General features: G+C 38.0%; 1 protein-coding gene across 1 annotated transcript; it reads left to right on the top strand.

Annotated features, from left to right (window-relative positions):
* Positions 1–1,770: 1,770 nt before the first annotated feature.
* Positions 1,771–9,339, top strand: and1 (actinodin1). The gene is made up of 7 exons (XM_055059366.1): positions 1,771–2,233; positions 2,533–2,618; positions 4,635–4,679; positions 5,654–5,799; positions 6,665–7,066; positions 7,598–7,852; positions 7,934–9,339. The coding sequence occupies exons 2-7, from the start codon at positions 2,552–2,554 to the stop codon at positions 8,906–8,908; spliced, it is 1,890 nt and encodes a 629-aa protein (XP_054915341.1). The 5' UTR covers positions 1,771–2,233; positions 2,533–2,551; the 3' UTR covers positions 8,909–9,339.
* Positions 9,340–17,777: the final 8,438 nt, after the last annotated feature.

The following is a 17,777-nucleotide window of genomic DNA, read 5'->3' as shown; positions in this document are numbered from 1 at the left end:
TTTAAAAAAAACTAGCAGTTAATAAACTCTGAAAACTTGTAAATTAATTGTAGAGTGATAGATTAATGATTTATTAGATTAAAATTAGTTGTAGTTGGGAAAAGAAAAGCTGAACAAATGTGCTGGAGGCTCAGCTTGGGCTGCTAGATAACGGGCTGGGGTTACTAAGTGACCTTCCACAAACTTTTGAAACCAAAAAATGTAAATTTATTACCAAACTTTCAGTGTTTGTGTTTTTTAGGCTGTTTTCAGAAGCAGTAAAAACCCAAATGGACGAACAAAAACAGACAAAATGTGATTTTTAAAATATTTTCCATTTAATGTTTGTTTTTGTATTAAGTAAAACCTTTTTTTTTTTTAGCAAACATGAAGTCCAATAGTGAACCAAGTCCTCTGAACTAATACTGATTTTGTAGCTTTTCAACTCATTCATTAGGCATTCACAGAAAAAGCTGTGGTATCAAAAAATAAAGTGAATAAACCCTGAAAGCACCCAAAGAAATGATGAGAAACATGCATCATTTCTTAAAACTACTATAACATGATGTTTAAAACATGATTTATTTGGGATAAAATCTAATTCTGCATGGAAGTAATATTCATCTCTAAGTTAAAATTCTCTCATAAAACCATAAAGTAATATCTGCAGCTGAGCTTTAAAACTCATCAAATCTGGATTTTCGCCTCCCGTCTACTAGATATGGTGATATTGCATCATGCGTCTGTTCAGGTAGCGGTGTGTGTGTGTGTGTGTGTGTGTGTGTGTGTTTCTTACAAGGCTGGCAAGTCTGAACCGTGGAGGAAACTGTAGATTATCAGATTCCTCATGTGTGGACCAGCTGTGCCTGGTTCTGCAGGTCCTCTGTGGTTCGGCGCCACAAGGTTCCTAAAAACTGCTTATGTGGCTCCTGATCTCCCTTCATTACTTTCCTTTTGTGTTTCCACACCACTGCCCTCCCGTTCATCTTTGCTCTCCTTGTTTTGGCTCGTTGGTAGTCACAAAGCCATTTCGGTGTTTTAAAAAAGCTTTGGGATTGTGGACAAACATTTTGAAATATGTTGTCATTTATGCAGCGGTTGCAGTTCAACTGACTTTTGAGAATTTCTTTCAGGAAAGAGTCTTTGTCTGTCAACTGTGACGGCGTGTTGGGCCCATTTAGGTAAAAAACCCAACAATATGAGTAAATTTCTGCCCCAAAATATCAGAAATATCCTAAAAATAACTTGGAAATTTCTGACTTTGAAAAATCTAAAAAACTCCAAAATTTTGAGTTTAACTCAGAAATTTTATAGAAAATTTTTGGGCATTTCTGAATTTGAAAAGTTGCATATTTGCTAGAAAATATCTAGAAATTTCTGAGTTTAAAAAGGCAAAAATCTTTGACTCAATATTTTGAAAAGGTAAAAATTTTAAACTTTCAAACTCAAAAATTTCCAAGTTTTTATTTTCAAAAATGTTCGAAGCTCAGAATTTTTTTTTGCTTTTATGCTATTTCTTATATTAATCTAAAAAGATGTTTTCTGAAATTTCTAAGTTTTTTCTCAAAAATTTCTGAGATTAAGCTCAAAATTAGAGTTTTTTTCTTGCAAATGAGTTTTTTGGCACAATTTTACTATCTATTCTATTTATAAAGTCATTCTAGTTCACATTGTTAGTATTTTGTCATTTTCCACTCGGCTGTCGCAGTTCAACTGCAATATTTTGAGAATCTCTAACAGTAAACATTCACCATTCAGTCTGTTTTGGTTTCAGCACTTTACAACTTCATTTAGTTGATTTCCAAATAAAGAAAGGCTTCTGTAGTTAAATAAAAACTTTGCACAATGTGACGATTAACTGAGTAATTGTCAGAATACGTTATGATTGTTAAATTAATCATTGGTTGCAGCCCTAAAATAAAACAGAAGCAGCATCTTTTTTCAGTGTATTATTCCACGTCTCCATCTATTTTCCGGGCCCTCCTGCTCTCTTCCATCCTGCCTTTAATTAGTGCTCCTGCTCGACGCCTCATTGGCCCCAAACCTCGAGCCAATCTCGCTGCGGCTCCCCTGGACCCCCTCAGGTGGTCCATGTGTGTCTGAGACGACGTTCCCAGTTAAAAACCTTCCCAGTTGGTTCATTCTGGGCAGTCTGTAAGGAACGCACAGTTGAAAACAAACCACTCAAACATCCAGAGTCTCTTCAGCTTCTTCCCAGTCCAGACGGACGCAGCAGAGTCAGAATAACCACCAGGTAAGAGGCCCAAGGTTGTGTTTGCCTCAGGAGTTCTGGGTAATTTCCAAGCTTTCAAACGCAGATGAAAGTTTTCTTCTGTGGAGAAACACCTGGTGTTGATGTTACAGTGACAAAGCCTTGGTATTAAAACTGGGAAAACTTCATGCAGTGACACGAGAAGCAGCTGGAGACGAGAAATGTTTCATTTAACAACCTAATTATTGCAAGAGTAACTGCAATTAGGGTTGAATTTGCTTTAAAAAGTCAAAGTGAATATTTTTTTTAAAAGTAAATCTTCAGTTTTGTGGTTCTTGTAGGAGTGGAAGAAGTCCAGTCATGGCTGAACGGAGGAGCTGCTTCGCTGTTTGGATCACTTCCCTTCTTGTTGTGATGCTGCTGCCTGGTGAGTACAGCATCAGTGTGCCGCAATATTCAGCTTTAATGAGCAACTGCAGCTGCAGAGCATTTAAGAGCAGCACTACTTCAACATACTTTCACTCTAGTAAAAGGAAAAAGTTGCCAAAAGTTTCATTGTTTAATTTATTTCCTGAATATTTTTCAGGGAACCAAAAATAATTCCACATGTGTAAATAAATACAGATTTATTTCAATAATAAATACAAATAAGTTATACTTATGTTTTTTAAAAGTAAATATATGTATGTATTTATTTGCAAGTAAATATAATTTTTATAATAATAATTATGAACTAATAATAAAACAGACATAGCACCTGTGGCTTTGTAACAAATGAATAAAAATGAAAATATGCGATTAATAAAATAAATACTGTATTCATAGCTATAAAGCTTTTATTTCCTGGATTTCTTTTCTTTATTACTGAGAGTTTCTACCACATAATTGGACCTGTGGCCTTGTTTTTTGTTTAGTTTTGATAAAACTGCCTCTAGATCCTCTAAGTAAATGACACTTATGATAAGTTATAGCTGCTCATCTGAAGGTTCTGTTAGCAGAGACCTTTGACCTCCATGTCGTCGCTGCGGCTCGTTCATCTCTCCTCTGACGTCCATAAATAAACATTTCATCTCCTCCGCCACCTGTTTCCAGTTTGCTCCCGACCCGATGGGCTTTTTCCCCCCCTCTTTTCTTTTTGAAACACTTTCAGAACCGAGGTTCTTTTCATCATTCCCGGTCCTGTTAAAAATCCGGACCTGTCAGCATTACAGCCCGGCTGCTTCCAGATGTGCGAGTCGCTTTTTTCTTTCTTTTTACAAGCTTGTAAAGAACAATCCAGCGGCGTCTTAGCGCTCCCACCCCTTCCTCTTCCTCTTCATCACTACAGGTTATTTACACTGTAAAAAATAGTTGTTCCTGTATGTAAAATCACAGTTTGTTTAAATCACAGAAACTTTTGTAAACAAGTTTATTTGTAAAGCACATTTCATTAACAAGGTGCTTTAAACATCACAGTGTTTTTACAGCAGCTGCATGTGAGTATTTTCAAATGGACAATTATTGTGAAAGTCAAACCAAATCCGTTATGCAAAATAATTTTTTATGGATTAAACAGTAGGGCTGCACCGTTTCCGATCCTTAAGAAGCCGATTTAAATCTTTTTCGGCTGAAATGTTGCTAAATGTAGCAAGAAAGTTGCTGAGTTTAAATAGTTGTTTGCTGTAAATATTCAGACATGACCCAGTGGTTCAGAGGTCAACCTTCAGACATTTACTGAGGTAGATGAGATCGGCTTCACACGTGAACATCAGTCGGTCACCGATCCACCAGAATTGAGGAGACCAGCGCCGATAATCCAGCGCACCTCTACTGAACAGATTATTAATGTAATTCAGCGGTAAATTAAATTTCATATTTCTTTTGGTAGAGTTAATTACTTAAAACCTGACATTTCCACAGGAAAACGCATCAGTTTTGTAACAGTGTCGCTTTCTGTCCTTCTCCATCAAACCTTCTCAACTCCAAACACATTTTGATGTTTCCTTTGGACCTCTGCCATGTCATCCTCAAACTCCAGACCTTTTTAAGCTCTTTTCACCTCCTCTTCCTCCTCCCCTCTGTAAGGGATTAACACCTTTCCCCCGGAGAGATGAAAGGAACCAGGAGCTGATTCTGCTGTTCCCCTTCGCTGTTTGGGGGTCAAACTGTGCGATGCACATGTGCGCACAAACAAATAAGGGTTGGTTCACACACAGCGTTTTGGACACGCAGCGGGAGGTTTGATGCTACAGGCGTCCCCATAAAATCTACAAAGAGCTGCCGATGCAACGCTCCAGGCTGAGCCAATTACCTCTGGCTTACTTCATGAATGATGCCAGCCTCTAAGTGTTTGAGGTTTAATGTCATGTTATCGATGCATTAAAGGCAAATTAAAAATCCTGGAAAGTTTCCCAAACTAACTTCTGGATGTGACATGACATCTGCTTTGCTTTTCTGTTTGTAGCCTTCTTGTCTGCCGGGCCAATTTTGCAAAAGTCCAAAGGAGATGGTAAATATCAGTTTTATCTTTCATCACTAATTCTTAGTGCAAACACCTGAGATAAGGCAAAATTAACTAACAAGTAACTTTTTAGCAAGATATAATCTAGATTATTTTATCAATCAAATCAAAGCAATGTTTATCTGTATTCTGCTAAATTACATCAGTGGGTCCATATTGTTTTTTTTGAAAATTTACAAATTCATGCAAAATCAACAGATCAACACAATTGTTTTGTGATAATTTCTTTGGCAAATTTTCCGCAAAAATAGTCAAAAACTAAAGTCATCCTAACTCCCACCTGCAGGTGGCAGCATTTCTTACTTATATAACTGCTACCTAGTGGATGTCTGGTCATTGTCTATGATCAATATGGAGAGTAACATAAACATGGTGTTTAATTCCCAGCATGAAGGTATGGTCGTTTTGAAGCAATCTGATTGGCTGACATGGGTTTACACTGCCCCCTATAGGTTTGACATGTTTAAGACAACGATCAGGGGAGATTTTTTGTGGGTTGATGCGGATGAAAACTTTCTGAAAAACAATCCTGTGTGTGCGATATTTTTTTAAACAATGCGGCAAAGATTTTGTTTTTTGTAAAAACTCGGCTATGTGTGGACGAGGGCTCGGTCTCCTCTGATCAGAAGCCATTCTTCTTCTTCACTGTTTCCATGGTCTGCTTGATATATTACACACAACTGGACTAATTAGGTGGCTCCTGAAGGGAATTTGTTGCACTATATTTTATTTAGATGCACCAGAGTAAGTTTGGGCTGAATTTTTGTCTTGTATTTATCTTGCTCTACTTCACAATATGCCTAAAATCTCAACAGTAACAGTAAGATTAGTGGTTGTAATGTGAGGAAAAGATAAAAAAGCTTTAGGGAAATTGAAAACGTGTAAATAAAATCAGCTTTAGGTCATTAAGTGTATTGTAAGGTAAGGATCCTTAGCCCTGACCTCCTGTGTCTTGGCCTCAGTGGGGGAAAACATCCAGGAAAAGGCAGAAGCTGCAGCTTCCCACAGGAGGCTGATCCGTAACCGCAGGAACATCAGCTGGTACAAACAGCACTCCGACTTCTGGGCCTGGTACAAGTACTTTACAGACAACGGCAACCAACAGGCAGTGAGTCAGCGCTAACACACACACACACACACACGCACACACACACACACACACACACACACACACACACACACACACACACACACACACACACACAAAGCTGTCTGCATTACACACCTGCCAGCTACTTGTATCAGTAGATTACAGTTGCAAAACACCTAAATGAGTGTTTCCATTTTCAATAGTCATTTTAAAGTGGACATATCTTTTAACTCCTTTTTTTATATTAAGTTGTCTAAATAAAGTGGAACTGCAATACTTTGGTATGAATTTCTCATTATTGTAACTCCACAGGCTGAGAGCATCTCGTTTTGGTACTGTCTCTTTAAATGCAAATGAGACACTTCAGGCCCCGCCCCCTTTAAGAACGTTCCACTCTCACCTGTGGAGCCATTTTTGTAGGTAGCAGAGATGCCATTATCTAGCAACTGACATGTTTGAGCCAAAAAATGTCAACGTAAACAAGGCTTAGCATAGTTAGCAAGTTAGCTAATGCTAGTGCTGCAAATTTCACTGAATATATTTGGATTCATTGTTCCCCAAGACAAAAGTGTTAGAAGCAATGCCAAATTATTTATGTAACAATACCATTTTGTCATCAAGGAGCTAACAGCTAGCACACAGCACTAACAAGATGGCACAATGCTACCGCTAGCAAAAACAATTAATTCATGTCTAAAATAAAGCTTTAGCATTATTTGCAGCTTTCTGCTTTGCTGTGTTCGTCATTTCCATATTGACCTAAACTCAGACAAAATCTCTAGGTAAATCCTTTCTGAAGGTTGCTAAAGGACTCGTATAACTGTTTTTCTGTACTTTAAGCTAGTAGAGGCAGCTCACCACTAACAACCCCCTTCACCTCCAGGTTCAAGAAATGGACAAAATCTATCTGGCCTATCTTCAGAACAAGAACCGAGCCGAGGCGCGCCGTTCCTACAAGGCCTACCTGCGACACTTGGGGGAGATATACAAGTCCTGCTCCGACACTGACGATCCCAACTGCGTGGCGTCTTACATCGGCCGGCCCAAATCCAAACCAGAGCCCCCTAAACCAGCCCCCATCAAAACATGTGACCCAACCAAGGATACTCACTGCTTGTATATGGCTCTAGTCCAGGGTAAGAGCCCCTATCTGCCCCTGGTGGTCCCAGTTGCCCCCACAGCAGCAGTCAAGGCCCCTGCTCCTTTATATGTCCGTGCTGCTGCTCAGTCGAAGGAGCCGGCCCATTATTACTACGCTCCATCTGCAGTGTCCTTCCTAACCAAGGTAATATGTGTTTTCAGTCATTTGGACAGAGTAACTAACCCACCAAATCAACATTTTTTAATTTGCAAAGTGGAAAGGGTCTCCTCTGCTCTGACGGCATTCAACAGGGTGGACGGCAGTCAGATTGACTGCAGGACAGGAAGTGGAAGGGGCTCACAGTAACACTTGCTTCTAGCTCAGGACAGAGCTGAGCTATAGAGCTTTGTCTTATATTCAGACAAAGCAATAAAAAACTCTAAAAACTCAGATTAAAGTCGTTAAATTTGTCAGTTTTGATGCAAAGTTGCTAGATTGGTGTTTCTTAGCTCAACCCACTTAGGTGGATTTGTACAAAATTTGTCAGTGTATCTAACACGACTTTCTCAGGGGTATTAGATAAACTTTAAAATAGAAGTTGTTTGGTGACTGAAATTGGCTGAGTTTTAGCTTGATTGGCTCTAAGAAAACAAACTTGTATCATTCAGTAAAAGCATAAGAATAGTTTTTCTTGCGTTAAGTGTGCGTGTCAGTCTCTGTTCCTCATTTTTTTAGGAGCAGAAGGCAGAGCTGTTGCGTATCTGCTCTTCTGATGACGTCGAGTGTCTGCAGTACCACCTGAGAGCTGCCTATGGGTATCGTGCCTCTTCTGGACCCCTACCGTCATACAGCCACCTGGGCTGTGACCCCAAGAAAGACCCTGCCTGCAAAGCTAAACTAGCTCAAAAGGCACCTTCTGGTCTCTACCATCAGTACCCCAACTGTGATCCTCTCCAGGACCCTTACTGTTCCCATGCTGCTTCTCTTGTGGTATGTTTTTTGTCAATATATTGCAAATTCATGACATTTTATCTGCTGTCACTTTAACTTTTTACTCATCTGGCCCTACAGGCTCCTCGTGCTCCCAACCCTTCAGCCCACACTGGTCCTGGATCTTGCAACCCTCTTTATGAAGACAACTGCAATCCTCTGACTGCCACCAGATTCTCTTCCCCCCCACAGGAGTACAGAGGCGATGAACGAGACGATGCTGCGTCTATTCGTGCAGCTCCTCCTCCAGCTGAGCAGAATGACCCTTATGCCATGTTTAGAGATGCTTATGCTAATGCTAACAGAGTCACAGATCCGTACGCAATGTACAGGCAGTATCCGACGCCAGCCGCTCCTCAGTCTACTGATCCGTACAACATTATTCGTCAGTTCATGTCCCAGGCACAGAATAATGACCCATATGCTCCACGCATGTCTGCTCCTGAGTCTAACCCTAACGACCCTTTCTCTGCTGTCCGGGAAGCCATGAATCGTCAGAGTCCTCCGTCACCCAGGCAGCAGTACCCGTTTTCCAACCCGAGTTACGAGGAGCCGCCCCAGGAGGAGCGTCACTCTCTGGGACCTCCAGGTAAAACCAAAGAGGGCTATGATTGCTACATTGGTTACGACCGCGAATGTTTCCCAGTAAGACCCAGCCAACCTCAGTCCGGAGCTCCTCGCCACTCTCCGTACCCCGTTGATCCCTACCAACCCCATCAGAATACAGACGGCGACCGCAGAGGCGTCCTGGAACCAGACAACCCTCACTGTGACCCGGAGTACGACCGTGACTGCCGCCTGCGTCGCTACGAACCAGCACAACCCCAACCTGAACTCCACATTCAGGAGGACCGCAGAACAGAAGAGACTGAGCAACACGGACAAGACCAGTACGAGGCCGAGCCCTACCAGAGCGGTCAGGAAGAGCCTTATATGGCCTACCCGCCTCAGTCGCAAGGTATGCCGAGCCTGCAGGACATCCTCCGGAGCTACGGAGACCGCTTCCCTGAACAGGACGACCACAGAGCCTACGCAGACGACTACCGCAAGAAGTAAAAGGTGCAGGTGAAAACAGAAGGACATTAAACACACGGTCCCAAGCGTTCATGGTGCTCAGACCTTGAACGCCTTATGCAGCAAGCAACCAGCTCAGACTGGTCATGAACTGGGACTTGGGTCAAGTTTGTAGAGCAAACGAGCAAGAACATGCACATGACGTCCAGATATAACCTCCGGCTGCAGGAGCATGCTCAGTAACGATGCAGAAAATCAGCGACTTTGTATGACTTTAGTTGCTTCAGGCCTATCCAGTGTCTTTGCTTTCTACCTTCCACCTCATTCTTGCACTATTATTTTCTTATCTTAAATTTGCTTCTCAATCTATACTTCAAACCTTTTAAAGTTGTATCTGTTGCTATCAGTAATTAATTTTGTAAAGATTTCTTTCTTAATTTTGAATGTTCCAATAAAAGAAAAACACTCTGGAATCATTTGGTGAGTTTTATTTAGAGGAACTCAGCAACTTTTTGCTGCAACTGCATGGATATCAATTAAGCAACATATTCCCATTAGGTCCTTTCTCTAACTTAGTTATAATTTATCAATAATATAGGCTTTTTATTGGACACATTCATTTTACAGACCCTGTCCAGCTGCTTACATAATTCAATGTTCTTCACTGGAAAATAAAGGAGCAGAGGTAAAAAACAACATTTAAAACAAGAAATACAACATTAACAGAAAAATTAACACATGTAGAGAAAAAAACAAAGTGTAGATCAAAAAGATAATTGGCAAACATGGAAATAATCACGGACCTTTTATGGTTACGACCCACTCAGCTCGTTCAGACTAGCCAGCAGCAATTAGCAACTACCTGGTAGAACTGTGCATCTGCTGAACTCCTTAAAGGAACTACTTTTCAGGGAAACTCCGGTAAAAACATTGTAAGAAGGTTAATAGAGGAGCCATGTTGTCTTGACTTCCTGAAAGTGGAACACCAGACATAGCAGAAGCTTCTTAAAGAGACATACGCCCAGTTTCAAGGTCTTATAATTGCTAAGTAAAATTTATTTTAAGTCATGTTTGATATATACAGCATTTTAATAACAATTAAAGTTACTATCATGTTATAAAATGGAACTATGTGCCCCTTTGAGCGCTTATTAGAAGCAGTTGAGACCCAAATGGAAGCATAAAAATCAGCAAAACGTGAATTTTACTTGAAAGGTCCCCTTTAAAACATGTAATTTAAAACTAACAAAATTGATAGACTTTGCATAAAAGAGAGAAAAAAGTAATTCTTCACATAAGGTTTCTGTTAAATTGCCAGCTTTTTATCACTGAGTTTAAACTGAGAAAGGTGGATGAATGACGGCAGTAAATCCTGGCACCACCTGATTTAGTCTGATTTCCTCACTTGGCATTTTAAAACATGTAATTAAACTTTTTAAACCCATCTGACATAACTGAAGGTGCTTAAATCAATATTAATTGGGTGGAGGACTAATAGAAAGTCCTAAATATTCACTGGATTTAACAGTTAAACCGATTAATGCTTAGTGTGATAAACATCCTCATTTCTTTCATTTACTCTTAAAGCAGGATCAGTCGCTTTCTTGTTTATTACGGTGCTAATTCAATCCAAATCCATTCAGAAGGAAACGTTAACTAAATTGGGAAGCAGCAAGTGAATTCAGGGAAATTAGATTTGGTCTTAGGATCCATTAAAAGGAAGAAGAACAGGAGGAGCTGCTTTGCATCATTATTGGTGGCACTGAGGGGGAAATGACAAGTTGAGATAAAAGCAAATCTGACAACAAATGACATCAAACATAATATAGCGGGGAATATTTAAAATGTAAGATTTGTCAATCAAACTGCAACAAGAAGCGGTTATAAAACTAAGAACAGAGGTGTTTCAAACAATTAAGGAAACATTTTAAAATAGTCAATACTGAGGAATAAAGCTAAAAATGGTGTGAAAATTCTCTATTATTTGATCTTTTAGTCATGTTAAGCACTATTCTGCGCCCGGACACGAACAATCGGGAAGAAAAACAACAAACATGGCGGACGATAGTGAAGATTAAGCTGTTAATGTGCTGGTTTTGGTTGGACAACAACTTCTGATGTTCTTATCCGACTGTTAACTCTGTTGTTTCTTCTTCTTCTTCTTTATGATGGTTGAATGCTGAACACGCTCTCTATGTGTGACGTTACTGCGCCCTCTACTGCGGGACACTTCCCGTATGCTTGCAGTTCACAAACCAGTCTCTAATACTTTGAATAGTGAATCAGATTTCACAAAAAAGAATCGGGAATTGAGTGTTTTAAGGCCTGCAGTGTGAACGCAGCAAAGACTGCTGGCTCTTCAAAACAGGAAGTCAATTCAACAGTAATATTACATTTAAGAAAAAGTATGTTTGCTACAAGAAATCAGTGATTGATATGAAAACCTATTTTAGTGGTTACAACCGCATCAGCGTGAACACTAAGGTTTGGTATGTTTTATATTTACAGGATATTCAGATGTTTGGTAAAATATTTTGAGGATTTTTGCAACAAAAGTAAATTTACCGAGGAAGAGATTACATATTTCTTTGCCCAGGGTTCAACTTTACGTGTGTTAATTTATTTCAGCTCCAATTAATCCATCCCAAATTTCACATATTTGTCTTAATCGTGTTTAAAAATACTAACAATTACAGATAGTGAATTCCTTCAGAGCAAACTTACAACATGGAGGACAGGAATCAGCTTTAGTAGATATTTTCCCTCTGAATTATGAGGAAATAAATTATGCATATCAGAGTAACACAGAACAGTCCTGAAGGCTTTTGTCTGCTCGGTGTTCACACTCTGCCGTATGAGTCATTAATGTTTTCAGGCTGTACTTTCACTGAGCTGGCGTTCCCGTGTTTGCGTTGTTTTTCACCGTTCAGTCGCCAGAATGTGGCAAATCAAATTTCCACACAATGATCGGACGTTGATTACAGTCCAGTGAATATAAAACAGGTTCAAATAATAATACAGAAGACTGAAGACAAAGTCAACATCTAATATAAGGTCATATTGTTTTGTTTTTTTCCTCTTCTAATCTTTTGTCAGTAAAAAGTAGAGTTTGTGATTTCAGATGTTATCTTCTCTTAATGTTTGTGCAGAAAGGAGTTAAAACACAATAAAAAGCTCAACTAACAATTACAGTAAAGGAAGATAAAAAATATATTTATACATCTGTCACTTTTAGGCTGCACTGTTGTCATTTCTTAAATCAAACTTTCCACAAAGTTCAGTAAACGTTCTTCAGGTCACAGGGTTATTTAAGAAAGATCATGTTTTAAATATATCATGTTACATAGAGAGCTCCAAAAGGCCAAGTTTCATCTTTTATTAAGAACTTGTAGTTTTAGGCGAGACGAAAATGATTTAGACTAGAATAAAAATAGACATTAATGTTCCTCAATGGGGAAATTGAGGTGAACCTGCATTAAAGTGACAGGCATAAAGGAAGATTCACACAATCGTAAAATATATTTATGTATTTTTTTTAAAGTAATGAGAGACATAATTTAATGCTAAAGAAAAAATACTCTCAAGTTAGAGTTTGAAGAAATATACAGCTGAGCAAGATAAGTAGAAAAAAAAACGAGTTTCTGTATATTTGTGCATAAAAAAAATCAACAATTTTTACAACAGTATAGGAAAAACTGTAAGTAATAACAGGAGCAGTCAGTGGCTTACCAGCAGTAAAGTAGACTCACTTATAAAACTCCTTAAAACAATAAAGCTAACAGCTAATCTGATCTAACTACTCAAATGTTTATTGTAATGTTTATTGTAATGTTTATTTAGTTGAAAGTTGTACTGCTGTTATTGATGGGAATGTTGTCAGGTCACAGATCTGCCTTCTACGTAATTTAACCTTCCTATATTCGCTACAAAATGCACCGTGTGAGTGCATAATTTTTCACATTCAACTAAGAAGTTTCTGTCTGCTTGAAATCAAACAAAAAAATGTAAAATTAATAATGTTCTTAGAACGGATGAGTCTAAAATTCAACAGAGGACATGCTTGGCCTCCATGTCCTCCATGACTTTACAGTCAGGCGGTTTTTCAAACAGCTCATTTTTCAGACACCAAAAAAAAATATATCGGTTTTGAAGCAATTCTGCAAAATTTCACGCACCATTTATGTGCATCTATGTGCATCTCCTTAAAGCTAAAGATATTTCAGGCGATAAAACATATTTGTAATGTTTTTGAATCAACAGTAAAGAAAATTACCTCATTGCCAAAAGAATGACTTGGTGGTTTTTTTAAGTGCTTTTCAGAAGCAGTTGAGACAGATGGAAATGAAAAAATGTGAAAAAATTTAAATTTTGCTCTTCTAAAATCTATAACTTTCTTTTGTAGAGACACAAAACATTTCTTAAAATAGAATAGATATTTAATAGGATGTCCACACTAAGGTCCTACGAAGTGCTTTCATTGTTTTGGTCCACAGAGATCATCATAAAATAAAATCAGTGAAAAGAAAAACCACCGGACAAACAGCAGGACTGATGAGGCCTGATTCCCCACCGAGCAGAAGAAGGTGTTTCTTCTATCACTTTGGGTTGAGAATCACAATCCGGTGATAAAAGGCGTCTTCCTCACCACCTCACCACCGCGTTTATGACAAAGTGAGAAGAAATGTGAAAATTATAATCACAGGAAAAGGTTGCGAAGTGAAGGAACCCAGCAGGTTTTTGACTAAAACAGGACGACCTCATGGCCTTCAGATGTGCAGGAATATCTCAGTGCTGGTCGCTGATTATGAGACACGCTACTGACCTGTCAGGACTCGTTTCTTTTCCGAGTCAGAAAGGAGAACACAAGAACAGTGCAGTGTATGATTTGTGTGTGTTCATGCTGAGTTGTGCAGCGAGGTAAAGGTCACATATGACTTAATGCCCTTTAAATGTGGGATAAACTAAAGGTCCCTCATTAGCCTCATTACTGAGTGTTGCTCAGGGATGCAGTAACTTAAGTTTTAAGCCGGTACATGGTGACTTACAACACAATGTGACACAGTATAAACACATTAATGTGGAAAATGAATCTAAACAAGCATCTAAAGACACAGACTAGTGTTAATATGCGTTTTTGTTTTTAATAAAGACATAATATGTTTTCTATTACTTTTGTTTTGCTTTCTGTTTGATGCCTAACTTAAAAAGTTTTGTTATATCAAGATTTATATACAAAACATGTTCTTTCTTAAACAAGAAATGTCAAAACAGTGAAATAATAATACTTTGGGATATAGTTTTGTGTCATTTTTGCACTTTTATGTATTTTTTATTACTGTTATAACAAAAACTTTCTACTGTGCCTGTATTTATTTCTCAATTTGTATCAAAGTAGCAGATAACCAAGATGATGTGCCACTAAACCCTATTGATGCATATTTTACACATAACAAAGGTCACGTTGCAGGCACTTTAGAAGCATCTAGTGGTCAAAACTTTGCCTAATTTCGCCTAATTTGACGTATTTGCACACAAAGTTGAAGTTGTATGAGTTATTTTTAGCTTGCACCCACCATAAACACAGCTTCAGCTTCAATTTGCCTCAGCCTTTAAAGCAGTGAGTCACTGTTTACTTTTAGACCACACAATCAGGAGACAGTTTGAAAATAATGTTTTTGGATTTAAACTTAAACTTGTCTCCAACTTGAGTGGCGTCACAATTAATTTTATTTTCATTTTGTACATGTGTTGATGTTAAAGTGTAATTTCTATTCCATCACCTTTCATTCTGAGGACTGGAGTGTTTTTATTGCTAAATGAAGGGCAGTATGGCTTAAAAGTAAAATCTCAGATTTTTTCATACCATATTTGATTTCCGATTTTAATTGATTTTTCTTTCTTTCTTTCTTTTCTAAAAAAAAGACTCCAAAATGTGTCTTTTATTTAATCCTCCCTTTTGTGACTCGAGCCAAGCTATGAAAATTTTTGTTTAATTACAAGAAAATAATGGTACAATAATTTCAAAGTCCTGCTATTGGTAAATATTTTGACACTGATGGATTAAAATATTACTTCAAGTATCATATGTAAAATTTGTACCAAAATATAACTTCACAACATTCCTCGTTTTAATTTTTGCTTTTTGTGTTGAAGTTCTTATAAAGTTACAATTACTATTAGTCTCCTAATACCATGACTGTTCTCCAGTGATATTAGGACATTATCTGCATAAATTACTTGAACTTTGAATTCAAGTCAACTCCACAACGAAGCATTAGGGCCATCGTAACAATTTTCTTAAAAGAAGCTGTAAAACATGCTTGTCAAACAAGATGGCCGCCCTCTAAACTACAGTAACTCAATGAGTCCATTGGTGAAAAATAATTCAGATTTTTCACAAATTTAATCCTCAAAAAATAACAATTTGATTAAATGTTAAAATTGATTTATCGTCCTGCCCTATTTGAAGCTTTTTCTCGTATTTTTGCGATTCTTCCAGATATTTTACTCATTACTTATTGGTTCAGTGAAAGGTTTATGGGCTCTACTGCAGTGGAGTACATTTTATTTCGCTGGTTTCTCTTCTCTGTTGCTGGTTCCAGTTGCCTTTTTTAAGCTGTTCTTTCCCCGAGGAAAGAGAAAGTCAACAAAGACACGTCTTATCCTCATGTTGCAGAAATGCTCAAAGACTAAAACCAAATTTACATGAAGGTCACCATTAATCGCTCTATGTTACGAATATTGGAAATCATTTTTTGTGAGTTTATAATCTTTCTAAACTCTGTGAGAGGAGTTTGATTTTAGGTTCTTCCTGTTTCTTGGGGCAATAAAAATGAACCAAAAGTGAATATTTAAAGATTTGAGGAGAGACTGGAGAAGTTTCTAACCTTGGTTTGATAGATCTGCAGACCTCCTGCTGCTATCCTGGCAACGCCTCCATGTTCATCACACATCCTTCGGCCTGAGCTCTCGTTCATCATTCTGCCGCTGAAAGATGAGCCACGGCCCTCACTAGCATCGCATCTGATTAAATGTGAATCACAAAACAGGAAAGCACCGCCAGGCAGCCATGTTCAGGTTTGCTCCCTGCAGAGCCAATGGGAAGTGTTTGTTTTCCAAAACTCATGCTAATTCACTTCCATCAGAGTGCCAGACTTTCAGCATTTAATTAGGGGAAAGTGATGAAATGTTCTGGAAATTAAGGCTGAAGTGTTGGTGGGAATGGAGCGGCCATTGGCTCTGAGTCCAGCAGAAGTCTGACATCATCTAAGACGTTTAGTTTCTGGACGTCTTTCTGGCGTCCCAAACGTCTCCGGTCCATTTGGGGAAGTGACGTGTCTTGTCTGTGCCAACGCCACAGGCTGCATTTTCTTATTTTAAATATTCTCAAGGAATCAGCGAATACTGAATCATGCATAGGCAAAGATCTGCTGTAAAATTTCTGTTTAATCTTTGTGTGAAAGAGAACATCAAAAATTTGAGTTTGTATACAAAAGTGTTGTCCAAACTATTGTCGAGCCACAAATTTGATGAAATTTAAAATGCAAAAAGTAGCTTATTTTGATTTTTTTTTGTTCTTCTCCTTTACTTTCACATACTCAGAAATAAATATTATTATTTTGAATTATATAATTGAAGATCCAAAACATAAGTAGGGAAAAGAAAAACTTTCCTTTGGTCATCAATTTTTTATCTTGTTGGCCAAAATCTTAACTTTTAGTCCAATCAAAATCATTTCAAGGACCACAAACGGCCCCCGGGCCACACTTTGGACACCTGTGGTGTACACCACAGAAATAAATGATTAAAACTTCCATTACTGGTCGTAATAAGTGTCAAAAGTGTCTTTGCTGCTTTTTATTTAATTTCTAATCTTGTTTGTGCTTCAGTTTCTTGATGTTGCATTTTGATTTTCTAGGAGAACAAAACGGAAAACCTGAAGAGCAAAAAGTGAAAACAGTCACATCCCGGGAGGACGAGTGTCGGTCAAGGAGACCAGAGAGGGACGAGCCGCCGCATTTGTCTTCATCCCTCCGATCAGCCACGGCACAGAGAGGGGTCAAAGGTGAAAGATGATAGATGCACAAAGCTCTGCTGCTGCAGCCGTTCAGGTGTGAGTTCAGTTCAGGTGTGTTTGTTTGCTTTTGATTTATTGTGATGAATACTCTCATTACTCAACTTTGCCCTTTCGATGTTTCTAGGCAGAAATCAGAAGCTGCATGTTTATTGTGTGTTTGAGGGACGTGGCAGATTACTGGTCCAGTTAAAGGAGGAAGAAAATGCTTGGTTAGACAAAATATTTAAATCCCACAAGTCATCCAGATTAGAGATTACAGATTAAATACATTCTCTCTTCTGACATCATGACATCATTTTGAAATGTAAGCCATAAATGGGTGAAGACATGGCATCTCTGATAACTCCTGATAGCTTCTCCAAATATCTTCATACACTTGAAAGAAAACAAAACTAACTTACATTTTCAGCAAGAAATATGAGTCAATACTTGATTTAAGCCTTGAAATATTTGTAATAAATTAAAAGTTTTTCTGTTAATAAATTGTATTTTAATGTAGTTTATATTTTTGTGCTCTTAAGACAATAAAATTTGGTGATGTCTGAACAAATGAATGGTAATCGCAGTAGAAGTTTGATTTTTCCTCAGTGTATTTTTATTTTAGCATCAATTTGAATGAGAAATGTTTCCCATATTCAAGTTCAAGGGTCATATGAAAGTATTGAGAAGAAAGTCAAAGTTGAATTTCTAGTCCCTGTATTTTGTGTGTGTTTGTATTTTGGTCATTTATCTATGTTTATATTTCACAGATATTCTTTTCATTGTTGCCACTTTGTCAGTAATTTTTCAATTTATGTTTATTCTTTTATATTTTTTCATTTGTTTGTTTTTTAT

This window comes from Poeciliopsis prolifica, unplaced genomic scaffold (genome assembly GCF_027474105.1).
Source record: "Poeciliopsis prolifica strain line A6 unplaced genomic scaffold, Auburn_PproV2 SCAFFOLD054, whole genome shotgun sequence".
NCBI lineage: Eukaryota > Metazoa > Chordata > Actinopteri > Cyprinodontiformes > Poeciliidae > Poeciliopsis > Poeciliopsis prolifica.
This window is presented reverse-complemented; position numbering and strand designations above follow the sequence as displayed.

Excerpts from the sequence above, each read along its gene's own strand:
- and1 (XM_055059366.1), top strand. The coding sequence starts at position 2,552 with ATGGCTGAACGGAGGAGCTGCTTCGCTGTTTGGATCACTTCCCTTCTT. Across the intron at positions 5,800-6,664 it reads ACAACGGCAACCAACAGGCA|GTTCAAGAAATGGACAAAAT; the intron begins GTGAGTCAGCGC and ends CTTCACCTCCAG. Across the intron at positions 7,067-7,597 it reads CAGTGTCCTTCCTAACCAAG|GAGCAGAAGGCAGAGCTGTT; the intron begins GTAATATGTGTT and ends TCATTTTTTTAG.